Raw genomic sequence first — 25,944 nt, forward strand, 5'->3', positions numbered from 1 at the left:
ACCATACAAGTATTATCAGTTATGTCTTAAAGCTGTTCGTACATTTGTTTTTTGAGTCTAAAATTAGTTGATAATTATTAAATTATAAAAGATTATAATTTATTTCAAGAGACATTTTAATTAAATAGCCTTTCACATTATTTGTTTTAAATATGTTTACTTTATGCACCTTTTAGTACAGATAATATGAAATTCATGTCTACTTCTTGGTAGTTTTGTATTCCTGCTTAAAATTAAATCCTTTCACCTGTGGGCTGGTGTGCAGTTGAACATCATAGGGATCGGTGTCTATGTTTAGAAGGTTTTGTGTTCCAGGCCCATGGGTAGCAGAGTAATCATATCGCTGCCGGACGCTTCAGCAAGGCCCTTAACTTCAACTATTCCAAGGCAACTGGTCTTGTATACAGCACGAGGCTGAGATACATTATGGTTGAGGTGCAAGTCCAAGGCAAGAAACATCCCTGCACATTTTGCGTTCACCGCAGTATACTATGGTATACTGAAACACACGAAACAAATCCATGGTCTATCCTTCTGGAATTCAAGTATCGTTTCTAGAATGTTGATATCTTGCCGCTAGGTGGAAGCAAATATTTTGAAAGCAGATAGGAAACGTGAAAGGTGACAAGACAAATGTTTAAATCGCCAAAATAAAAACGTTGAAACAGGCTACTATAAAACAGTTCTCCAACAAATCCCACACACTACACCTAACAAGTGAGTTATTTTATAAGCTTCATAATTTTGCACAATTACTGTTAAGTTTTGTTCTCCTGATGTTGAATTCCAAACAATAGCGCAAAGCGCTCCTCCTTTCTTGTGTGTCCAGAATAACCCGCCAGGCAAGAGACAGCGATGATAGAGGGTTGGAAGTTGCCCCAGGGGAAGAGAGTGCCAGCTTCGGCCAGTCGCAGAAGGAAACAAAGACCTCAACAGCAATCTGATCAAATACAGATAAGAACTACGAACCAATGAAAGCAAGAGACATAGAGATAAAGCACGTTTGCTCTTAAAGACGGTACTGCTCACGGCACTGTACGGATTTTATGCTGTAATGGGGAACAAATAATTATTTTTCCACAAAAGTTCACATCGAATGATCGCACTGTTGTGGATTACGCCTATTGTCCATGTAGCAGCGTCGGACACGCCGTTTGGATCCGTTTCGTTTTTGAAAGCACGATCGAAAAGGTAAACGACGCTTTTAAAAACCATTTAAAACCCCTTTTCCGCTGCGTAAGAAAAGGAGCGACTGCGGCTTCAAACTCGGTGATTGGCAGCCGATGTTTGGCACGCTGGAGAGTTTCTGCCAGCGACTTATTTGCTGTCTGCTGGTAGAACAGACAATGGAAAATGAGGCGTGCTATCCTGCTGGAAAAAAACTTATGGAAGCTGGATAAAAGCCTGTTATAGCTCAATAACAATAACAAATCTACCGTTAACATTTAGATGGTATTTAATGCAATGAGCGAACTATATTAAATGAATTCACACGTTAATTCCCATTAGTTATTGATGAGCCTATTTCAATGCGTTAGGTTGCAGCGTATTCCATAATTTATGTATAATTTATTAGTGGCTGATTTGTCTGTTGATTGTAATTCATGCATTAGTTTGTTGTATGACGATTTTTTCCAATCACACACTGGAATTCGTCAGAAAGCGATAATCGTAAGGAAGCTGCTTAGCCTTGATTTTAGCCTGAGACTGATTTGCGTAATCGAGTAACTAGTGAAACTTAACATTTACATTATTTGCGAGAGAAGTTGTTGTTTTAAGGCTCATGTAGATTTTTTACCCTTTTGGAGTAAATAGATTCCTTCCTGCGTCTTTCCTCCTTATCATTTCAGCACTGTAACGATTTGCATCTCACTCGAGTTTCGCAGGTTATTCCCAGTTCTTATATATAAATATTTTGTGTATTTGTCTTTCTTTGCTCTATGAGCGTGAACATGTGCGGAATGTGTGATGCCATTGTCAATGTGAAATTTCTATGTGATCCACAGCGTAAAGACACTGTCCTCCCCACCTGTCGATGTTGTGTCCGTCCTGCCATCGTGCTGTTTCAGCCACCCGAGCTTCTAAGTTTATATTGTAAAGCAATGTTATTATTATTATTATTATTATTATCCAATACACGGTAGCGATATGCTTGGGCCATACTCCAGGAAGCACAGGGGTCGAGGCCGGGGACAGCAATCACGCACCAGCAACCTGCCTCCAACATACATAAACCACATTGTTTAGGACCCGGGGGTGAACAAGAAGAGAACACAAAGGGAACCACGGAGGTGTGTGGCCACCATGCCATCCATGCTTAGTCATGCATTCTTGTTTGAAACATGACAGGTAACTTTGTGGACTTCAACACCCATGAAGTCAGGGGCGGACGTACATAAGACACGGGTAGACCGCCGCCTGGGGTACCCGAAAACTAGCGGCCAATTGAAGACAGAATTTCCGACACTTAAATCTAGGGATATGCCATAATATGATCATTTAAATGATAGCAACATATATGTCATTTGCATTTTTAATGATACTTGCTCCCCCGACCCAGCTGTAATGGACTATTCCTACTTTGAGACTTCGCGCTACCCAGTTTACTTTTACCACTAGTGCACTAGTCGTTCACTGTCAAACGAACTGTCACGAAGATACTAACATTACATCTCCATTGTCCGCTACTGTCTCTCTAGACTGGGAGACAACTTATGAACAGACGCGGAGGGAACACAATTAAACGAACGCATATATAAAAAATCAAGACTAACCTGAGCAAAAGAGGGAACGGATACAATCCTCTGGAGCGATACCCGCCTCCCCCCCATCGGCAAATTTTACCGGCACCATTCCTGCCCCCACCCTGATCGGTAAGTTTTTCCTCTGGCAGCCCGCACTTTGAATGGCATATTATTGATTGTCTATAATTCCACCTTCTCTTTCGGCTTCAAGAATATCTCCAATGGCCCATTTAGGGGCCCCCCTACTCATGTCAGCATAGCGCCCCCCAGAGAAACGAGTACCCCCATAGTACAACCCCTGCATAATCTCTAATGTAGGAACTGAGCAAAGTAAGGGCGTGTATTCGTGCTTCGTACATCAGGAACAGATGAGCAGTCATAGAAGCTGAGATCTACCAGAGAAACAGCTGTTTACTGTGAGAAAAATTGTCGAAAGCTCGGTCAGGTTCTTTTAATTTATTATTAAAGTGATGTATAGTTAGCAGATTTATTATATTAGTATTATAAGGAAACGTTAATAGTCATTTATCACAGGTTTGTTGCATAAAATAATGAAACTATGAAACAAACTTTATTTGCTATTTAAATATGTTGTTTTAAGCTAGCGTCCTCATAGCTAGCCCAGTGTCAGGTCTGTGGAGCTACCAGCCATTAATATTTAATATCTCATAAATATTAAACTCCCCTCATTGGCAGCTAACCTAAACTGTCAATCATCTTTTAAGACCCACCATAGATGGGAGAAGGGAGATCTCATACTGCTATGGGCAATACCTGGGGAAAAGAAGGTTTCCTACCTTTTAACATTAGCGCTGACAATATATTGATGATCAGGTGTCTCAAACGACGGTAGTTATTGTCATTCATATGTCTGCCTTTTCCAGCATCAGTTCTAAGTGTGCATATTATTATTATTATTATTATTATTAAGCAGAAAAATCAGCCTGTCTGATGCTTCTAATGACCAAACTGTAGAATTTTGTTCACCTTGAGAATGCGGTATTTTGTCGAAAGATTAAAATCAAAATAAATGGAATGGAATCTAAATAATACATACATGTCTGGTTGCCATGGATGTTTTATAGCACAGTGGCCTCACACCTCCTGGACTGGGGTTCATATCCCGCCCCTGCTCTGCTCGCGTGGAGTTTGCATGCTCTCCCTATGTTGCATATATTTATTCATTCCCTCTGCCCAAAACGCTCATGTAGGCGATTTGACATCGATGCTTACAAGTGAATAACATCCATCCATCCATCCATCCATCCATCCATTTTCCAAACCGCTTATCCTACTGGGTCGCGGGGGGTCCGTAGCCTATCCCGCAAGCAATCGGCTCGAGGCAGTAATAACAACATTATTATTATTATTAGCGTTATTATGATATTGTCTCTATGAATATGGAAACGATACACAATATATCGATCTTTAGTTTTCCACGGAATTGAAAAATATATATCCGGTCGTTAGACTAATCTGCGCCGACAAGATGACAGGTTCCACCACCAGGAACTCTCCCCGCTCGGCAAGTGGCTCGGAAGTTAGCCGACAATCAGTATCAGCGACTTTACACAAAAATATATCAGTTAAATAACATTGGTCAAAATTCCCACATTGGTCTGCCACTAACAATACGATCTGTACTGAAATTGGCCGGTCACATGAACTTGGCAGAACAAAAAGGGAACGCTCATGTTTTTGTTTAACAAACGAATCATTTCCAATGAGAAATGACAGACAAACTTAAACCCTGTCCGCTTTTTATTGTAACACCTGTTTTTCCTTCCTGTTTTTGTGTCTCGCTGTGTAATGCAGTCCTATCATTTGTTAATATCACTTTTAGACAAAAAATGGGAACACTTAATTAGATGCGGCAGATCTTGCCATCAGTTAGAACACGGTAGAACCAGCGGCATGTATGATAGAGGTGGGGGTATGAATCATGATCAAAGGCAATTAATAGTGCAGCCCTACTCTGTAAGAGATTAGCATCCCACACTGAATGTTCCTGAGCCTCGTGCCCTGTCCATCCTAAAATTGACTCCATGATGTTCCTCTGTGATCCTGCATTACAGAAGTACGTAGAAAACCACTGGACATAACATATGCATCCTACATATACACATAATACTTTACCATTTTCACAAAGACTACAAAACCTAAGACAGATATTGAGAAATACATCTTTCTGGATGTATACCAGGTTTATGTGTGTCTGTACCAGACCAGCACTTTCAGAAGGCATTGCCTGATGTCTTGTGTTACACTGTAGGGCGATGGTTCCCTACTGTATATGATTTCTGTAATACTTCATTAAATATTCTTTATAGTGTACTGTAACCTTAACACATTAAGGGAGGCTGTCAGGTTCAGGAGGACGTTATGGGATGATCCTGTCGTGTTAATAAACCATGCTTTGATGATAACTATTCTATATTCAAGAAGCGTATGAATATTATACAATCAGTTGTCCTGAGGGGTGATTCCTCTTTGTATTTGTTAGAACCAAAGGAAATTATTTCTATTCGGTAGGACCTGTTGTTTCTTGTCAATTAAAACAGTTATTTAGGCAGGTAATTATTTCACTGGGAGTAGACAGACACCTGTTCCTGAAGCCGTCAGGAAATAGATTCTTGGCGTATGACTGCTTGTACGGTCATTCCAGGAAATCAGTCTGGCAGGTCTTAACCTGACCTGCAGGAAAACAATGTGAATCACACCGCAGCATTTTAGATGCACTTCTCTGACAAAAGGAGCTTTTCGGTAAATAGCATTTTCCCCCCCTCATTGTGGCTGGATATTTTAGTGGAGGATTTTAGAAAATGTGTGGAAGAACGCAAGACCTCCCAGGATCCGAGCCAAAAGCCTTCGGAATACTATGTTTATTTACTATGTATCCTCACCCATCTTGCTACCTGCAGCGTTTTAGAGTTAAGAAGCTTTTAACATGAATTGCCTTGGATGATACATGCATGAGGAACATGGGCTTGTGTGGTGGAGCAGAGAGATCTAATTCGCTCGTGTGGTATTCAAACACACACACACTCATCCACCACACACTCCAACGCTGTTATATATGTTTGTTTTGTTTATTTAGCCAGACGTTTTCATTTATTTAGTGACCTACATTTTTCTGAAATCAGGCTTAAACAATTCCTGGAGCATTTTAGAGTTAATGGCCCTTGATCAATGACCCAGGTTCACACAAAACACTCTACCGGCCCCCGGGTTTGGGCTGGCAACTTTCCTATTACCGGCATAACTTCCTGACCATGTTGACTCATACACCGGCCCCACCCTTAACCTTTGAATTGTAAATATGAAGAAGGATAAAGGCAGGATTGCCTGATGCATCCATCGTGATCGTGATCTACTGGTCGATCGCAGTGGTAGAGTGGGTAGATCACATGGCATAAAAATTAGAGGATGGATGATGCGTTCAACCGCACCAGCTGCTGCCAAACTCCAGCAAGCGGCCGAGTCGCCCCCAGTTTATTTCTGCTGAACTCAAGAGAGGGTATAAAACTGAACGGGGGAGCTGGACCAAGTAAGAAGCCAAAAACCTGCCACTTCCACACGGAATGGAATGAGGACTGTTTTTCTCAATGAAGTGCGTTTGCGTCATCTGTCAGTCTATCAATGCTATTCCGAAGAAGGGAAGTGTGGAGCGATGTTTTCGGACTGCTTATAAAAACTACGACATTATTTTCCATCCGAAAAGCGAGCTGAGAAAGAGAAAGGTGAAGGAACTAAAATCCCAGTTCAACTCAAAAATACTTTATTTATCCCAAAGGGATAAATTGACATTTTTAAACCCTGGTTTAATTGTGGTTCTGCTGGCAGACTCTAAGACAGTAGTACGGTAGAACAAGGTGAAGCAGGAGATACTGACAATGACCAAAAACCAGCCAGGCAGAGGGCAGAAGCGACTTTCTAATGCCAGAGATGACCGTGAACTTATCTGATGGTTTCCTCATGAATGGGAGGATGACGTCAAGTGACCTTCAAAACAATGGGAAACGTTCAGTGTAGGTGTGAAGTGCATAGCTAAGACAATAGATAACAGGCTCCTAGAAGTGGGATTGAAGTTCTAAAAAGTATGGAAGAAGCCCCTTATCAACAAGGAACGGGGAAGAGCCAGGCTGCAGTTTGCAAAAGAATATATATTATTCACTGATGCACACCCTCAGATTAAGAAATGAGTGAAACGAAAAATTGTGCTGTGGTCCCTTAAGTTTTTCCAGAACTGTACATCCATAGGGAACCTTGCTGCCTTTAAACAGGAAAGGCCTGGTGCCTGATGCCGGGGAAGGTTCTCCATCTCCTCCAGCCCCCATTAATGTCCTGACAAGTCAGACCTAGCCAGTCAACACAGAACACTTCCCCTAATCAATGGCAAAGAATCAATGGCAAAAGAAAGATGGCTTCCATTTGTGAGTCGACCATGAGGCAAAGTCTAGTGAGAGAGGGTGGAAGAGCTGGTGTTTGGGCGATTTAGTTCCGAATTTATGAAAGAATAGGGAGATGGTCTTTTGTTTGTAATAGTGTAATGTAATATTACATTATACAGTATATGCTGTCTAGGTGAACTGGTATAGGTGTATTCCCTGTGGATAGGTGTATTCCCTGCAATTCCCAACTGGAATGTTGTTCATGGTGTCCCTTACCGTATGCCCTTTGTGTCCCGGGATAAGCTCTGGATTCACTGCAACCATGTACCTGATAAGTGGGAGATGAATGGGAGAAGTATTGTACAGTGAATAATAGTATGTGCAACAGTGTATTTACACTACAGTGCCATACAGTAGAGAGGCTTGTACAGTGCTGCATGGTGATATGCATGGAAGTAGGTACAGTGCAGTATATAGAGTATGTGCGGTATAGTCAGTACATTGTTATGTAGAGAGTAGTTCTGTAGTATGTGTAGCATGTTTACAGTAGTAAGTATAGCAGTATTCACCCAGCATCCTTTACATATTTTGATAATGACAGTTCGGAGTAAGAATGTTATTGTAATTTGATGAATGTTTACAAAGATTCATGAACATCTGCGTTGTTAAAATCATATGTTTTTGGATTATGTGATTTTGTCGCATGGTGTATGTGATATGCAAGATGGACAAAAATTCCATCAAATTGTGGAACCAGCTGTTCAACCCGCACTTCAGGAAGCTGAAACGGTTTGAGTGGCGTTAACAGCGTGAGGGAGACACTCCTGGATGTAGTTCCCTGACCTTTTCCCAATGAGGAAGTCTCCCAGATGTTTCTCATTGATCACAATAAGAGACTCACTGTGGGATTTTTTGTCACTCCTGAAACCAGCTGGAATAAGGTAGTGAAACATACACGCTCACCGTGGCATACATCTCATTGTCTGTGATGGAAACAATCATGGTTAAAGCATTTTAAATTTGCCCTGAATTGAGAATGATCCATCACATTCGGTCTTGCGAATCACACACTTAGCTATAATGACATTGGAGATGATTGGGGGAGTGTTGTGCAGTGAAAAATTGCATATACAGTTGTGTATGTACACTACAGAGCCAAACAGTGGAGAGATTTGTACATGGTTATGAGTTATTTTTCTCTTTTTTATCATACTCCGTTTGCAAATGATTCCAAGAATTGCATCATAGCTTTTTCACCCAATCAGGTAGGAGCTTCGTAGGTGAAACAGCCCAGTAACCGCACTGCATAAGAGTTACCTGCCCCTATAATGGGTTAGAGAACTGCTTTGATTTATTCCTCTTTTGTGTGATGCACTTCTCCCTTAATTGCAACAAACTAACAAAAACAGGTGCCACCTGTTTGTTCTCCTACAAATTTCACCGACATGTCCTTCTGGGACATGTAAAAAGTACTACGTACTTAGTTCCTGAACTAAAGTTGTGATGTACCATTTGCAGTAATAATTTACTTAATCTCAATGAATGTATTTGAACAAAATGTGAATGATTTTGCCTATATATAACTATCCTGCCACCAGTTGCATATGTAGTGTGTATATGAGTGCCCCTATATGTCTGAGATGATCTTATATTCCTATAAGGATCAGATGGCAGTTTTTGTTATTTGATGCTTGAGGCCGTTTAGTTGTTATTGTAGCAGTGTCACTAAACCCTGGGTCTCTACTGGCAGAGGGGATGGATTTCTTGAGTCTGGCTGCTGCAGCGTGTCCCGACCAGCTCACTTGCTAGGAAAACTTGTCTGACAGGTCACCTGTTTACAGCTGCTTGACGGAAGATCAGTGCCCGTAAAACAAGGGTAATATTTAACTGTTAACTACTGAAAAGGAAAGCAGGCTTTGAAAGGTGCATTTATAGTCCTTTGTTATGCTTGAACAGGCGATATCTATAAGTGATTTCTTTAGTGAATTTTTAAGTTAAAAGCGGCTGCTTTACAACATTCTGTCTTTAGCTAAGTTTGACTCCACAAACAAGTCGAAAAGAGATTTGAATGTTAATAATTTGACGTCGCTGGGAGTTATTGCACCTATAGGTGACCTGGGTACTCGAGTCTGAACCTTGAGAAAAGACCAGAGGACCAGGAAGCTGTGATCTTAACACCAAGAATTTAGATGGAAGATATAAATGAAGTATATGCCCCCCCCCCCACCCAAAAAAAAAACAAACTGTTAAGAAAGGTCAAACAGCACAAGATCAGGCAGGTTTGTGAACTGCTGTCATCCCTGAAAATATGAAAGATAAGAAGTTTACCAATTGTCTACTGCTAACATATGACGAATAATTGGCTCAAATTGAAAATCAGTGAATTAACATCACTTTAATCCGCTGATAAAACCTCAAACTGTCATCTACCCAACATACAGTATGTTGTGATTATATATTTGTAATATGAAACTTTTTTGGTACCCCTCTCTCACCAGAACTTGCACAGGGTTCTTAATAAAAATGCCTGAGGGTCTGTCCCAACTTCTGCAAACTTTGGTCACAAGGGTAACATCCCTGTTCTCGTTCGTCTGGGAAATGGACTGGCAAGCATGTAGGAAGACATTAAGACACTGGTAGAATCCACATGTTGGCTCATACCATTATACCAGCTTATACCAGCTTCTTAAATGCAGAGAGGCTATTGTTTGACCCAACATGGTTTTTGAAACCTTCTCGGATGACATCTATACAGTATTTTTAAATGGGTGGAGCAGAAGGTCAAATATCAGACTATTTATCATTCTCCTTGGCTTAAGTTCACCAGATACCTGTCTTGTTTTATTAATATTAAAGCCCATATTCCATCACATGGACATTACTATATAAACAAAACAGCGTCTTTCCCTGTAGCAGAAACATGACAGCTGTTAAAAACCATCATAATTAATCTAACATGGTTTATATATGTAACTTAAAATTTTGAATGTTAAATATTTATGGTTTGTCCTGTCGTTGGACCTGATCGCAGGAAATTGGCAGTAATTTGGTTGTTGGACAGCTTTTCTCACTGAACTGCATTTCACTGTTTTCTTATACAGGAAAATATGGACGGTCCTTTGTGACACCTGACATCTCTCTGCCCCCTGACCGGTGTGGCTGGGAGGGGCCAAAACAATGTCTGTCCCCGAGCCCCCTATCCAGTCTCAGGACTCTGTCTGTCAGATACCGGACCGCAAGCCGCGGCCCATAATCCTGAAAAAGCCCGACCCCGAGAGCGTGCCACCAACCCAGACGCCTCAAAAGATCTCCAAGGTAGCGACCTCTGGGAACGTCAAGAACATAGTGAGCAAGTTCAACCGGCAGCACACCTTAGAAAATGAGCACCCCACACAGGGTGGGATGGGCCCTCCGCGTAAACCCAAGAGGGTCTCAACTGTCAGGCCTAAGCCCAGAGAGCGGGGCCGGTCTGCGCGTGCGAGCCAGACCCCCCCACTGCCCGCCAGGAGGAGTCGCTTCTTCCAGAAGAGCTCCTCAGAGGCTCAGGTGGAAACTGAAGTGACAGAGACCCCCGCCGAACAGGACAAAGGCCGGCCAGGTACGTCTCTGACACGCCCTCCCCACTTTGACTTTGGCCACATTAGTCCTGGCTTTCAGCTCAGGCAGACAGGCTGCATGCTTTTTGTTTTGTTCACCTGAGCCAGTTAATCGAGTTTGGAGGAGAAGGCGTCACTAGCGTTAATGGAATCTCTATGCAGCTGCGTTACTCTGCATGGTAAAGAGAACATCCTCTTAATTGTGTTTACAAATGCTACAGTCAAAAAACCATCCATTGATAAAGTAATTGTGGGGTAGCTATCTCAGACCGCACAGTACTGCCTCTGTTAACACGATTTTTGGACCTTTGAGCTTAGGAAATTACTCCTGGCCTTTTTATGTGGCTGTATGCACACAGCACAGTGGATAGGCCCACGCCAAACTGTCATCCCTTTCCTTGGCCATGAGTTTAAGGAGTAGTGTGTAAACACTGCAGCTTTTCAGGTGATATATTACTACCGAGCAGGAACCAGTGCTGTCAGCCCACTTTTGATAAAAACGACACAACGCTGTTACCGAGGTAATGGAGGGTCTCACTATAAAAGTTTTGGCGGGAACTTCTCAGGGATGTTAATGGGCAAGAGGCTCATGTTAGTCTGAGGAAAAGGTTCCAGCTGTTGTACCCTTGAGTAAAGACCTTGAGATAAGGTTCTCTGGTAAAATACACAGCGGCATAAATGGGTAAAACTGTGAGTGTAAGAGAAAAAAGGGGTCCTACCAGTGAAAGGAACATGTTGTTATTTGTAGAGCAATGTTTATCCATCACTGGTCCGTGGCCTTGTAGCAGGGAAATGCAGTCTGGTCCATAACGGGTGTGAACCCAATCGCCACCCGGCCGGAATCCCTAGTGAGCAAAATTTACTGAGGTGATATAAATGATATATTGACATATCGTCAGAGGAAGCGTTTAGCGTAGGCGATAAAGCGACAGCTCAGCAACCACATCATCTTTCAAAAAGTGAGATTTTGTCTATGAACATGGGGGACGAGACGCCATTGGTACCTCCTGCACTTTAAGTTTTGACACGCTACAGACTGGTGATACTGGGACTGTACTGGGAAATGCTGTGGGTTTATTTCACCCCTTGAAACACTGCCTTCTGGTAGAACATACAGAATGCAAGTGCTTATAGTTACAGACACCAGCAGTTAGGGTCTCTGCTTTCAATCTAAAGAAATACGGAATAAATCGTCTTATTGGTTAAAAATGGGACACAGCATTTTATTTTTCATTTACTGGACGGGTGACAACTCTACCAGCAACGTCAAACCCAATCCCTGTAACGAGCAGTGAGGCCATCTGAGAAGAAACTCAGCAACAAACCTTACTGTCTGCATCCTCTAGTGTCAAACCATACAACAAAAATATTTTAATTCTTAAAATTATATCTAATAAAATTTTACGTCTTATTTTCTATGTTCTGAATCTGTCTGAGAGCAATTCCGAGGGAATTTTCCGCAAAACTGGAGCCTTGACCTGAATGGGAGGGGGATCCCTCTGGGTCGGCATTATTTGGTGAGGGGGGGGCCCATCCCGCTGTCCCCCCACCACCCATATGATAAATGATGAACAGCTGGGCCGTGTGGTCTTGTAAAGCATAGAGCATTCTGACCTGGAACCTTGAACATCTTTGTCCGGGTTAGAGCTGTAGGCAGGTTCTCTTTATTGTTATTATGTTGTCTCCAAATATTTACATGTAATGTGAGGTATTTACTTACGTGAAGATATGTATACAGCCATAAAAATGTATAAACGCAGAAGGAGGGATCCTAAATGGTGATTCTCAGCCCAGTCCTCAGGGACCACCTAGACGGTCCATGATTTTGCTCCCTCTCAACTCCCCGCCAGACAGTCCACATTTTTGCTCCCTCCCAGCTCCCTAATGGGGAAGGGAGCAAAAACGTGGGCCGTCTAGGATTCACCGAGGACCAGTTTGAAAAACACTGATCTGAACAACCGCCAAACACTTAAGTGGACTGTTTGGTTTCAGTGAGTCGGGCTTTAAACCAGAAGAAGCAGAAGGTGTGGATGATTCTGCTGTGTGACTGGAAGCCTTGAAATGCTAATGAGCTTCAGGGTCTTCAGAATGAAATTGAGGTGGGGTGTTAATGCACAGAGAAGGACAGAAGGATGCGAACCAAGCAAAGCTGACAAATTGCTGTCAAATAGAGTTACATCCCCAGGTAATCGGGAATGGGCCACACAGAAAGGTGACGCTTTTAACAGTGCTTTCCTCTTGGAGGCCGATTCCAAACAGGGTGACGGACCGCTGCATTTCTACCCTGCCGAAATGCGCAACCTCTGCCAAGGCCTAGCGCAAACGGGGGCTCAAAAGATCCGCACAGTATGTTTTGTTGGAGTAAGACGATATGGCCCCTAGAAGCATATTCACTGAACCTCGGGATAGAGCCTAGCAGTAGGTTAGGGTAAAAAAAACGTCCATCATGTCAATTAGCAGACGCTTTTGTTCAAAGCGACATTTGTTTGAGAGAGCAGGATGCTTTTAATGCAAAACATTACAAATATTTGATTTAAGCCAAGTACAACATTGCTGTCATCTTTGGAAAACACTTATGTAAATCATCAACAAATTCCATTCATAACAAAACCATCTTAAACGAGGCAATAAGCTACCTTAAGCCCCCCCCCCCACTTCGTCAAGAAGAGAAATGCTGAGTAAACTATAATTATATATCACGTTACTGTAATGTAACTTTAAAAAATTTTTGAGGATGGTGGTTTGTGTTTTATATATTATTTCAAGCCTTTGGGAGGCATCAGTTTTTAGAGCTTAGAGCTCCTAGTTTACCTGTTTATATAGATTCTTAACAAAACAATTGAGGAAGTAATTTTTTTTTTTTTTTTACCTCTCTCAGCCCCAGAAGGCAAAGAGGTGGAGACTCCAGTGGCTGGTACAGTGCCGGAGGACGTGGAGCCTAGTCTGGAGATGCCCAGTAGTCCAGCTTGTAGTAAGGACTGCAGCTGCATTTGCCACCTAAAACGCCCCGGCATGAGGCTGGTATGGATACTGGAGGGGGAAGATGAGGAGGAGGAAGATGAGGAGGAGGATGAAGAGGAGGAGGATGAAGAGGACAATGAAGGGGAGGAAGTTGAGGAGGTGGAAAGTGAGTATGAGGAGATCATTCTTGAAATGGGAGTGTCTGACGGAAAGCAGGAGGATGGAGAAGAGGGAGCAGCATCCGAAGCAGAGGAGAAGATGAGTTGGTCACAGATTCTAGAGAAAGCAAGCAAGCAGAAGTTCAGTCATACCTTGGACTATGTGATTAAGAGAAAGAGCATTTCAGGTGCCTCTGAACCAGGGGTCCAGGAGCCTTTATGTGTTAGTATCCCGAGCCTTACTGTGCCTGAGGAAGACAACATATACGAGGATGTTCTGGAGCCTATCCATGTGCAACCAAAAGTAAACCATCCAGGAGCCCATTGTCCAGACCCCAAGTTCCACCCAGAACCTCTGGAGGCAGGGAAAGACCCCGTGCCAGCCATTCCTCCCCGTGTGCCCCTCGTCCATGACAAGGCCAGTAAGCCCCGCCCTGTGCCTGGTGGCATCTTACTGCCACAGCTGTTCCCAGACGATCGTCGGAATTTGCGTCCAGTATCTCCCATGGACCGGAGCCAGAGTGGTAGCCAGGCCCTCCGGCCACAAGCACAGACCAGCCCCCTCCTGCCCCCCCGAAGGTTTAAGGAACCAGCACCTCGATCCAGCCCAGATGGCAGCAGCTTTAGCTCTCAGTCTGCCCAGTCCGTCACGCAGCTTGACAGTGAGTATAGTCCCTTGAATCAGTCGAATGTCTTCTTCCCTCAACACGGCTCCGCATTCCCCGACTCCTACTGTTCCTCCTTGAATATTGATGGATTTCTGTGTCTGCATCTTTCTCTCCCTAAGATAAAGAGGAGAGACCAGAGGAAGAAGAAGTGGACGGTAAACAGGAATGGTAAGCTTCATTTCATTTTCCCACTTTCCTTCTTCTGAAGCTACATTTCTAGCACATTCCATTTCATCGCTCACTTAGTTTTCCACATCTTCCCTTAAATTTTACAGACTGTTCAATCCTTGCACACAAAAGATAGTGTTTTTCTTTTCTAAAGCTGCATCTCTTTTTAGATAAACTAATTATCCTACAGTTTTCAATAACCTGTTGAACAGAGTATGCTATTCTGTGCGTCGAACAGCACAGTCATTACTCGGGGTACACAGGAGAAAGACCTTTTTCAGAGCACTCACGGATGCACATACTGTCACATGCTAAAAGAAAGCGACCGGACAGTTCACTAGAATCTCTGACGGGCCAATGGGATTACAGAGAAGCGGTGCACCACAGACTTCACATAGACATGAGCGTCAGATTCTAACCCAAAACCCCAGTGATCCAGTATTTTCCCCATGAGTTTTCTGGCTGTAGGTCTCTTCTTCTCTCTCTCAGAAACACAATCTCGCTCCCCTTTTAAACTCGAGATATTTATGGTGCAGAGAAGCTGCCTTGAATTTCCTCGTCATGTTTAATTGCCCTCATAACTGCTTCTCTCCCAGGTCAAAGTTGGCTCTCTCTCGCAAGATGTCTGAAGACTGGAATTCGCAGCTACAGGACGGTAAGGAGAGAGCGACACGGTAACCGGCACAATCTTTTAAGTGGCCCACAACCCCAAACCAGGGCAGGTGTAGAACACAATGGATTGCGATGGGAGGGAAATCTGATGAAGTGGGTTCAAAAATTGACAACAATTCTGATGATGTCTGATGAATCTCCTCAAAAGATTATATGGAAGCAGGAATTTAAGAAACCCGTGAAACTAAATATCACATTTTTGTTGTTTGAGATCATGTTTCTAGAGATTCTGGGCATTGCACTGTGATTGGTGATCAACAGTCATCCTCTCGTTTTGAGGTTTGCAAATCATTGAAAGAGCTTTTTTTGTTGCAGAAACAAAGGAATCAGAGGTCTACACATTGTATCCGGCCAATGTTCTTGTTCTATTAACCTCCTCGCTGCTGCTTAGAGTATGTGAGCGCTGTTGACTTTGCAGCCCTTTAGCTTTGAAAACTTGTCGTCTCCCTTACTGTCTGTCCTCAGAACCCCTGTATCAAACATACCGCGCCACTGTCATCACCAAGGAGATCCGTCGGCAGACCGTTTGCCGCAACATCAGTAAGACGACCGCGGATTACGTCATGGAATGGGGAGTCCACAGCAATGACTGCGTGGCTGCCAAAGGAGGTACTGGCCAGAATACCTTGTGGCAAAATCTGCCAGGTGTGAAGTCGAGTGGCATCCTGAACACGCTCACCAAGGCAGAATGCAAGCATCAGGAGGTGAGTAACCATATCGTGAGGGAGAGCTTCCAGTATGAGGGCCAAACAGACAGTGGCTTTGCAAGAGACCGTGGGGCAGATGACTCAAGGAGGGGAAAGAAGGATTAAAGACTTAGATTAGGGGAAGGAAGACTGTTCTAACGCAGCAGTGAAACGGATTGAACCAAAAGATAGCTGGTTCAGCTTCAGCACAAGAAAAAGATAAACAGAACATCAGATTGAGCGTTGCATCTTGGGAAATGCTACAGTAAGAGCACTGTATGTATTATAGGTGGGGGCAAGAGTAGAAAGAAAAGGAGCCACGAAAAAGAAGTGAAGTGAATGTCTATACCATCTTGCGCTCATTTAAATGCAGGATGATAAAATGACCCCGTCTGTGCTGGAGCTGGAATGTGACGGTAATCTTGTCTTGTATGTACCTGTATATACCTGTATATACCTGTATATACCTGTAGATGGTAAAGAGATATATGTGGCTTGGAAACCCGTTGTGATTACCATGTGCTGTCAACCACTGCTTAATGGGAAGTTAAAAACCCAAGGGGAAGTGCATTAAAGCAAGCGGTGATCGATAGTGCCCAGTAATCTCTTTTGTCGCGGGTTTTGAAGCCTCGCTACTTGTAGCACAAATGCTGAGCCGGACCCGTCCTGCCTTCTCAGAGCATGTTTGAGGTGCTGACGTCAGAAGTCTCGTATCTGCGGTCCCTGCAAGTGCTGACCGACCACTTCCTGGAGTCGCGTGACCTGGACGAGACGCTCATCATCCACGACAAGAAAACCCTCTTCTCCAATATCCTGCGTGTGCGGGAGGTCAGCGAAAGGTGAGGAAATCGAGGGGGGAAGACAGAGGCGAGAATTTGAGAGAAATTATGCTGGCAGGAAATTAAGATTTATTAGTTATAAATCTTTCAGGCACCTTCACATGTTTGATTGAATTTAATCGGTTTTATCTGGTTTTCTCAAGGATGCGGGTTACGTACGCGTGCCCCCCCCCCCCCCCCCGTACGTTTGGTACTAAACATATATGGTCCTTAATAGGCTATTTGTGAACGTGACAGGTTGAACGCAGTCTGGGCTGGAATGAAAACATTCTGCGGGGGGGGGGGGGGGGGGGGTGGTGCCAGGAGTAGGACGGACAAATAATGACTTAAGAGAAGACAATAGTTTTCTCCGTAGACAATTACAACTTCTTTGTTTGCTAGCTGGTTGTTTACATTAACCCTCAATATGTCACCTTCTCTCCTCTGTTCGATTTAACGTGCACAGGTTTCTGAAGGACCTGGAAGATCGGATGAATGAGTCTCTGGTGATCTCGGACATCTGTGACATCATCCACTATCACGCTCAGCACAACTTCCCTGCCTACATTGACTACGTCCGAAACCAGATCTATCAAGAGAAAACCTACAGCACCCTTATGTGAGATTGCATGTGATGATGCTTTAATCCAGTGGTTCTCAAAGTCGGTCCTCGGGCCCCACTGCCCTGCTTCTTTTCCAGCTATCCCTGCCCTACACACTGCTGATTGCCTGGATCAGGTGTGGTTCAGTCAATCAGAAGCTGAAAGACAGCTGGGACTTGTGTGTGGGGCCGGGATAGCAGGAAAACAAGCAGGGAAGTGGGTCCCGAGGACCGACTTTGAAAACCACTGCTTTAATCCAAAGTGACTTACAGTAGAGGGAAGGGTTATAATTTATGCACACACATGGGATTTGAACCCACAGCCTATGCGTCGTTAGCATAATGCGCTACTTGTTGAGCTATACTTGGGCGATAATGAAAAGGCCTTTGTTACCCCTTCATTGTGAAAGCGAACATATGACCTAAAGCAGGTTCCAAAATACAGTTTAAAGCGTAAAGGAGTAATTCTAAAAACTCTGATTCCCTCTGACCAGTACATGACATCTTCTGGTAGGGATACCCAAAGTCTAGCATTTTTTCCCCGATTCTTGAGAGAGTATTTGAGTTAAAATACATTAAATCAATTGGTAGCCATTTAATATTCTCCATCAAAACAGAAAAGGAAACTAGAAAACAGAAATTAGAATGGTTTAAAATTGACTGGATATACACTGGAGACCTGTCAAGCGCTGGGTAAACGCTCAGTGCACTAACAGCTCTGTGTTTGTTGGTTCAGGCAGACAAATGCGCAGTTTGCAGCTATAGTCCATCGGCTGCAGGAGCTGCCCCAGTGCCAGCGGCTGCCACTTATGTCCTTCCTGCTACTGCCCTTCCAGCGGATCACCAGACTAAAGATGCTCATTGAGGTGAGGGCATGTAACATGACTGACTACCATTCACCAGGGTCTCCTACAGCCTGTCACTATTGCTCCAGTCAGGTACATAAGAACACAATGCTTGCTTCATGTATGATAAGGCTGAGTTTTTGTGTCATCAGAATATTGTGAAGAGGACCAAAGAGGGAACAAAAGAGGAATTATCAGCTTCCAAAGCTCTCAACTCAGTATCTAAGGTGAGTCTCCCTTCCCCCATTGTGGCCAGTACTCTACAAAGCCGAAATGACCTTGAAAACCATTGTCTCCAGTAAACCACAGGATATCCTGCTCTGTTGATGCAAGAAAGGAAACTTGTGTAGAAAAGAACGGGGACTGAATTCCTGACATGCTAGGACAGAGGACAATGCAGTTATTTCCTTAGGAAAAGCTTGATAAACAATACAGGCCTGTAGTTTTTTTTTAAGTATCCATCAAGTGTTTTTTAGTATTTCGAACGGTGGTGTTCTTGGCTGAGCACCAACATGAAAGCTGTGTGACGCTGTACACCGGTCCTGACATTTTAGAATAGGCAAAGAATTACATTGAGCTGCCAGTAATTTGGAGTGAAGCATATCCATCGATTCCATTCTTACCATCGTCAATAACACAATGGACAACTGACCCCCCCCCCCCCCCCCCCCCACCATAGATCATAGAAGCTTGTAATACTGAGGTGGGGAAAATGAAGCAGGTGGAGGAGCTCATCCATGTTTCTAAAATGTTGGAGTTTGAAAAAATCAAGGTAAGTGAATATTTCCAATCAATCTAGTGTGCTCACGGGGGAAAATATTTAATGTCTAGCACAGGACAAGTCCAGGATAAACACAACTTAGTGTAACTGTGTTTATGCTGAAGGCTATACCCATCATCTCACAAAATCGATTCCTGGAAAAGAGTGGAGAGCTTCAGGAGATGGCCAAGGGAAACACCCTGTTCAGTCTCCGGCCCAAATTCACCCCCATCTCCCTCTTTCTCTTCAATGATCTCCTCATCATTGCCAATAAAAAGAGGTGAGTCAGTGATGAATCCATTAGCCCACCGGTATCCTGTATGGACAAGGTCGTGCAAGAAGATATAAAGATGATTCTGCTCCGACCCCTTCAGCTCAGAACGTCATGTTGTGATGGACCATGCCCACCGATCACTGGTCCAGGTGCAGCCCGTAACTGAGTCCTCTGCTGGCCTCATCTTGGAGAACTGCTTTTTGCTGACCCTCCTGGAGAACCACCAGGGTCGCATGTATGAGCGTCTGTTTAAAGCGCCCTCGCAGTAAGTGTTTCCTGCGGAAACCCCACCCGTGCATCCTTATCGCAGGCATGCTGGAAACTGCTGATGGTTCCTGTGTGGTGAACGCATTCACTTCACATGCACAGGTCTGACATGCACAGGTGGCTTGCTGCCTTCCCTGACCCCGAGAACATGGAGCGAGAAACAAATGAGGTGGTCTACAAGGACTGGGGTGAGTTATTTGCCCCAACCGCTACACTTCAATGCGATCTACTGCATCTAAGCACAGTAGACTCATCAAAAAGCAATTTTTCATGGCAGGCTGTTCCAGTGGTAACACAGTCTCCCTTGTCTCTCTTTTTGCACATTTGTATTTGGATTACCAGACTGTCCACAAGTACACTGCATAGAACAGCATGTTGCCCAGCAATCAGATGAACTCAACTTAGAGCCTACTGACATCATTAATGTTCTTCGCAAAACCAATGAAGGTAAGATACCACATTCGAATAGTTATTAGAAACGACTTTGTGAGAATGTCAGGATGTGCAGGAAACCAGTTTCCTTAAAAACCATTAAAAACCCCCAACAACTGCTTGTCTGCTTCAACTTTCCAACCATCTTGATTTCCTTTCTCTTCTACCCTATTCACCCACAATCCTTTTTGACCCCCCCCCCCCCCTTTGCCTCCATACTTCCTATCCCTCCGCTGCAGGCTGGTATCAGGGCATCAGACTGTCAGATGGACAGAAGGGTTGGTTCCCCGCAAGTTGTGTGCAGGAGATCACCAACGAACACGTCCGGAGACGAAACCTCCGTGAGCGGTTTCGCCTTATCCAAGCTGCAGATGTTATGACAAGAGCACGGACTGGGCCTTAGCGACACCGTACTTCAACAGTGGGTGAACCGGAATGGATCAGTCCCGATTTGGATTCTATGAAAGGAACTGTATCATCTTAAACTTCTGTAGTACTAAAGTATAGTATTTGAAAAAAAGTATAGGAAAAAAAAAAAAAAAAAAAAACACAGACAACCATCAATGCCACCCCAAGTGCTCAAGTGGGAAGTGGAATTAGTGAACTATAGCTCAACTTCCTGCTGAATAGTTCAGGTTATTAGGACTCCTTGCCTCATTCCACCAATGGCTTACATTCCAGAGATCAGTAAAAGGTTCCCGGTAAAAGCCAATAACCACAGTCAAAACCTGAAGCATCAGTGTCACGAGGTCAAAGCAGAACTATTAAGGTGCTACTGTTGAAATACCAAAAATACAACATAGCAAACATTCCAGGAGAATCTTCACATGTGAGGCATCTAAACTAACCAGGTAAGCAGGTAAACCACTGGCAAAACAAAAAACATTTAACTATGGTAACAGCGCTGTAGAACAAATGAAGTCTAGTAGTTAGTGAATGAACCGATTTTAATGTCAGTGTTTAACTGAAGTGGCAAGAAGAATTACCACATTAACGTTGTTGAAATAACCCAGTTTAACTTTTTTTTTTTTTTTTTTTTAAATGAGGAAGAATGAAAAACTTTGCACATTTTGGTCAATATTCTCTATGAACAGTAAACCATGTTTTAAAAGTATCCATATATTTAAAAAACTTGTTCAAGTTTAAATACAAAATAAACCTAAAACAGAAGTGAAAATACTAGTAACTGTAATAGAACATTTTTAAATAACACGTACACTGAAAAAATAGGATGCGGAACTTTACTCTTCTACTTCAAACACCTCTGTGAAAGTCTAGGAGGGTGGAAGGCCTTGTGGTCGTTGGGAAAGATTGAGCAGAGCAGACACGACAGCCCCCTCAGTCTCCTCTCGCAGCCCCATTCTCAGCCCTAACTGCTCCTCTTCCTGCCACTTTTGAAGCCGCTTGCTAGATTCTTCCAACCACTGGGACCCTCCACAGTGGAAATCATCCTGCGGGTCCATTTCCCCCAAATTCTCAGATTCTTCTGCGCTTCCACAAGCAACCCTGTCCACTTGGCCAATCTCAGAATATTCCACACTGGATACTGAATTGACATCATCACTGTCGACATGAGGTGACCCTAAAGAGGTGGGACCCAGACCACTGGAGATCAACAAGCACCGATCCACAGTGTCTGCATTTTGACTTTCACTGTCCCCTTGAGCCAGACTGCGGGGCTCCTTTATTACTACTTCCCCGTCATCCAGAGTAAGGAGAATATCAGCAGCCTCCAGTTCTGTGTCTGACCACCGTCCAGATTGCCCTTTCGATGTCATTGTCAGCTGAGGTATGCAGTCAATGTTAGCATCATCTTCCTGATTGGCTGGCAAACACCTGGCAGGGCTCCATCTCGGCTGGCAAGGTCTCTCATGAATTGGCTCGCTGATGGACTCGTGATGGAGCTTCAGGAGGTTAGTGATGGCTTGGTCCTCCTCGGCAGACAGCTGAATGACCTCCTTCCTCGGTCTCAGCGTAGGACCGAGCGTAGAAGTTTGGGGAGCGCAGAGGTGGTCCCAGGCCCATACCTGGGAACCCAGGTCTCTGATTAGGTGGGGTTCTGTTCTAAAGGGATCGGGTCTGATAGATGATGTGATGCTAGGTGACATGATGGGTGCGGGGGTGTTCAGTTGACAGCATTCAAAAACCTACAATTCAAGGAACAAATTATACAAATACTGCTTACATCCAAGAGCCATTATACAAATATCCTGGAGCTATTTGGTGTATAGGGAGGCGAAGTTTCTAAGGACCCATAAGGGATGGCATTTGGTGGGGAAACAAGTTAGACATGCAGCGGGGCCAGAATTTATGATGGGGACCTTGGTAGATTCTGGGTCCCCAATGCCAATTTTCAGGGCCCCAACAAAACGCCCCTCTAACACGCCTGCAGACTTCAGTGATGGGGTAACAGTTTTAACTGGGGACATAATCAACATCAGGTTGGGACAAGCCTCAGTCTACACAGCAACCAGAGTGAACTCTCTCCTGAGACAGTTATGCTCCCTCTCACACCCTGGTGCGAAGATGCACTCACCTCAAGCTGGGCCACATTGTTGGGAATTCGATTTCCTGGTGCCTGCATGGGATCATTGTAGAAAAAGTCGGAGGGAATCATGGCCGGAGCTGAGAGGATAAGAAAGGAGAAAAAAACAGGGCTGGATTTAGAGGATTCTAAAAGTTTTTCATGGAAATATAAAGGATAAGATCTGATAGTCACAATAAAATGTAGATTTACCATAATGTCATTCTTTATACATGCAGCCTGTTACTTAAATTAAATTACCGAATTTTACTAACGAACGGTTAATTGTTCTACTGCCACCTCCATGTTAACCACCCGGGTATTTACCAGCCAATGCCGTGGGTCTAATTTGCCTGAGTTTACCTGGGAAGCTCTGGCTGCGAGCTCGGCAGCTGCACTGCATGGACCCGACAGCCATATAGAGGGAGAGGAAAGACGGGTGCTGCAGGGTCCGTGAGGAGACGCCAGGGAGGACAGGCGGCCGGGATCCCTGCCGAGAAGGATGGAGATACTGAAAGGCGGGACAGCTGCTGCTCATCACCGAGCAATGCCATTTTCAGAATACGCAATCAAATACTACTAAACACGTTAAGTTAGTCGTAATTCAGATACTCTTCACTCTAGTTTAATACTTCTTTGCACACTTCTTTGCCCCTTTAACACATTGCATACCGTCGGCTCTGCCATTTGCCGGCTGTGGCTGGGCGCGGTTGCCTTCACGGCAGTAAAGCTCTTCGGACCCTGTGAGCGAGGAACGGCGCTTAGCGAAGGCCATAGAAAAACGCAAGAGATGTCAGTTCATTCGAAGAATATATATATATATATATATATATATATATATATATATATATATATATATAAACCAATTTTACAAACCACAAATCGGAGACGTACCTAAACCGTTTACTGTTAGCGGAAATGTAGACCTGGCTTATTGCGAAGGTACTGTTGGTTAAACTTGAAAGCCAATTAGACCGGGATAGACAGGGGTATTGTGGTAGACAATTACGTTTACATTTTTAAAAAATATAAAATCGTATATTCAACTTGTTGAACCGATTTGAAAAATGCCATTTTTGCCTTACCCGTCAGTAACAGTTTTGTGACTGTTCCAAAAACTTAAGCGCCCTTTGATTTGCACTTAAGACCTGTTTCAGTAGACAATTTTTAGGAAATCTCAAAAACTTGATAATATTTATATTGGTTTTTGGAACGAAACGGTGCCCCGCAAGCAGCAGTTCAACAAACTGATTAAAGTTAAAAGGGAGTTTGCTACTATCCAGTAACTAGCAAGCAGACTCCAGCTGTTATAGGTTGGATAATCATGCAGTTTGACTCCCAATTATGCAGAATCGATTGAGGGACTCAAAGCGCAAGTACAGTCATACCAGTGTTTTTATCCTTTCATTACCAACACTTGCAAACTATGCAAATTGTTTTGAGTTTTATAATAACTGCTTCTGATTTTCAACTTTGATTCGAAGTGTTATGGCGATTTCATTTCCATGATATAGTTCGGTCACGAGTGTCAGGGAGCTGCAGTCAGTTCGCGGGAGAGATGGGAAGTCTGTGATGCTCCTGACGTGGTTTGCAGATTTTAAGAAAGGCCATTATTTTGCCCTGCATTTTACACCCTCTGGTCATGACCAGGAGTGTAACTGTTACGACACTTACAAGAAGAGAGATTTTAACCCTGATTGCAAAAACCTATAAAATCGTATGACTAACAATAGATATTACCATTACTGTAATACAGGGCTCACTGGGAGCGGGAATAGGGGTGGATACTTAAGGGTAAACAAAGGCGCAGAACTTTCTGGACCTTTAGTCTTATTAGGTGAGCAAACGTGTTTGTACAGTTTCAACCTGGTATTAATTGGATGCTAAACATGCAATTTAATTCTTTAGTCTTGTTGAGCAGTTGTTTAGTGTTACTAGAGTGGTGATGTGAAAAGGGACAAAGATGCCTCTCCCGTCTCCTCATATTATGTCAGATTCCATCAAGTGTGGTTATTAGTATGACTAAGCTATCCTCAGTGCATCGTATTTTGCAATTCACACTGAAACAGAGGTGTGTTCTAAACGATGGTTTGGCTATTCATGCAGTTCAAAAATCAATGGAGAATGATTTTTTTTTTGGTCATTCCTTGATCTGTTTTTCTCCACAGAATTTGTTTACAGCTGGTAGTGTCCTTAAAATAGTTTAGGTTAACTGCACTTCTGTCAGTCCTTATTTGGATTAAACCATCTGATTAAGCTGTTTCAAAGTATAATTAAGTCAGGGCTTCCCAACCCTGCTCCTAGACATATGCTATCCTACAGAGCTTGGATGCAGCCCTAATTTAACACACTTGATATAGATAATATCATAATTTGAACAGCCGACCTAAAGGTTACCCCAAAAATCCGCATTCACACCGGCCCTTTCTGGATAAGATTGGCCACCCCTGAACTAAACCGAAGGACATCCCTCCAAACGACTTTTAAAAGGATAATGAAATGGCAATACAAAGAACACCTGCGTACCGTTCCCGTTTACCTGAATGTAATTAGGGAAATGCAGCATATTTTGTTCACATCATGATTATATGGTCTGCGGTTTGTAGGCATAGCCTGTATTCGATTGTACGACTGACTGACGTCAGGAGGTTTTTATATATAAATATATAAATAAATATATATATATATATAAGTATATATATATATATATATATATATATATGTGTATATAAATAAAATAGGTTACGTAATAGTCACAAGTGTGCATGTCTGTGAATGCTGTGTGCCCTGCCATGGGTTGGTGTTCCATCCCTGGTTAGCTTACAGGATAGGCTTTGGATCTTTGTGATCCTGCCTAGGACAAGCGGGTATAGGAGATGGATGGATAGATGGATGATGGATGGGCTTGTCTTCCAGTTTTCACAGTATGTGCCTGATGGTTGAGAAATTACTTTACTTTAGAAACATTTAAGATGAAGTATTATTGTAGTTTCCAGTTTAGTTTTAAGTGATTTACACAGTGAACCTTTTTAAAGGTATGTTTCTTTTTGTGTTTGTAGTTCTGTTAAAACCCTGTCCTTCAAACCTAGTTGCAATTTTCAAATTTGAAAGTTTTGTCATTCAGCTGTCATTCAGTGCCACAAGCCTTGCAGTGTGAATCATGAGACATAATCAGACGTAGGGCCACTCTGTGCCTTCAGAGAAGCTTCCGTCCTTTCGGAATGCTGTCACACGAGTCCTGCACGGGGGGGGGAGTGACGTTAGAGACCATTCTGGAGGATGAAGGAAGTAGAAATTCACTTCACACTGTGCTCACCAGAACTTCCTGTAAAGATTCAGCAATGTTTAGATCGGATGATTGGGGAGGTCACACGATTTC

General features: G+C 43.4%; 2 protein-coding genes across 12 annotated transcripts; one reads left to right on the forward strand and one right to left on the reverse strand.

The window, feature by feature from the left end:
* Window positions 1-837: 837 nt before the first annotated feature.
* Window positions 838-20,616, forward strand: arhgef15b (Rho guanine nucleotide exchange factor 15b). Of its 5 annotated transcripts, none has more exons than XM_049027708.1 (18): window positions 839-1,191; window positions 2,169-2,291; window positions 2,700-2,873; window positions 10,237-10,733; window positions 13,610-14,512; window positions 14,638-14,686; window positions 15,283-15,341; window positions 15,824-16,062; window positions 16,723-16,883; window positions 17,329-17,481; window positions 18,200-18,329; window positions 18,461-18,535; window positions 18,988-19,080; window positions 19,194-19,348; window positions 19,443-19,607; window positions 19,712-19,797; window positions 19,952-20,056; window positions 20,281-20,616. In XM_049027708.1, exons 4-18 carry the CDS (start codon window positions 10,313-10,315, stop codon window positions 20,442-20,444), a joined length of 2,958 nt encoding a protein of 985 aa, XP_048883665.1. In that variant the 5' UTR covers window positions 839-1,191; window positions 2,169-2,291; window positions 2,700-2,873; window positions 10,237-10,312; the 3' UTR covers window positions 20,445-20,616. The 5 variants fall into 5 exon arrangements, with proteins under 5 accessions (XP_048883664.1, XP_048883665.1, XP_048883667.1 ...); XM_049027710.1 differs by lacking the exon at window positions 2,169-2,291 and adding an exon at window positions 8,886-9,011; XM_049027707.1 differs by lacking the exon at window positions 2,169-2,291 and having other exon boundaries at window positions 838-1,191.
* A 354-nt stretch (window positions 20,617-20,970) lies between these two features.
* LOC125750242 (uncharacterized) lies at window positions 20,971-24,023 on the reverse strand. Of its 7 annotated transcripts, none has more exons than XM_049027722.1 (6): window positions 23,651-24,023; window positions 23,460-23,522; window positions 23,238-23,306; window positions 22,929-23,055; window positions 22,578-22,666; window positions 20,971-22,188 (listed from the first exon to the last, which is right to left on the reverse strand). In XM_049027722.1, the coding sequence occupies exons 3-6, from the start codon at window positions 23,250-23,252 to the stop codon at window positions 21,316-21,318; spliced, it is 1,104 nt and encodes a 367-aa protein (XP_048883679.1). In that variant the 5' UTR covers window positions 23,253-23,306; window positions 23,460-23,522; window positions 23,651-24,023; the 3' UTR covers window positions 20,971-21,315. The 7 variants fall into 7 exon arrangements, with proteins under 7 accessions (XP_048883679.1, XP_048883683.1, XP_048883680.1 ...); XM_049027726.1 differs by having other exon boundaries at window positions 23,238-23,325; XM_049027723.1 differs by lacking the exon at window positions 23,460-23,522.
* Between the last annotated feature and the right edge of the window lie 1,921 nt (window positions 24,024-25,944).

Source organism: Brienomyrus brachyistius, chromosome 10 (genome assembly GCF_023856365.1).
Source record: "Brienomyrus brachyistius isolate T26 chromosome 10, BBRACH_0.4, whole genome shotgun sequence".
Classification (NCBI taxonomy): Eukaryota; Metazoa; Chordata; class Actinopteri; order Osteoglossiformes; family Mormyridae; genus Brienomyrus; species Brienomyrus brachyistius.

Coding starts and splice junctions, on each gene's coding strand:
- LOC125750242 (XM_049027723.1), bottom strand. Junction 22,667..22,928: donor TCGCAGCCAGAGCTTCCCAG/GTAAACTCAGGC, acceptor TTATCCTCTCAG/CTCCGGCCATGATTCCCTCC. Junction 22,189..22,577: donor ACAATGTGGCCCAGCTTGAG/GTGAGTGCATCT, acceptor CTTGAATTGTAG/GTTTTTGAATGCTGTCAACT.
- arhgef15b (XM_049027707.1), top strand. CDS start 10,313: ATGTCTGTCCCCGAGCCCCCTATCCAGTCTCAGGACTCTGTCTGTCAG. Junction 15,342..15,823: donor GAATTCGCAGCTACAGGACG/GTAAGGAGAGAG, acceptor GTCTGTCCTCAG/AACCCCTGTATCAAACATAC. Junction 19,349..19,442: donor ATCATTGCCAATAAAAAGAG/GTGAGTCAGTGA, acceptor CGACCCCTTCAG/CTCAGAACGTCATGTTGTGA.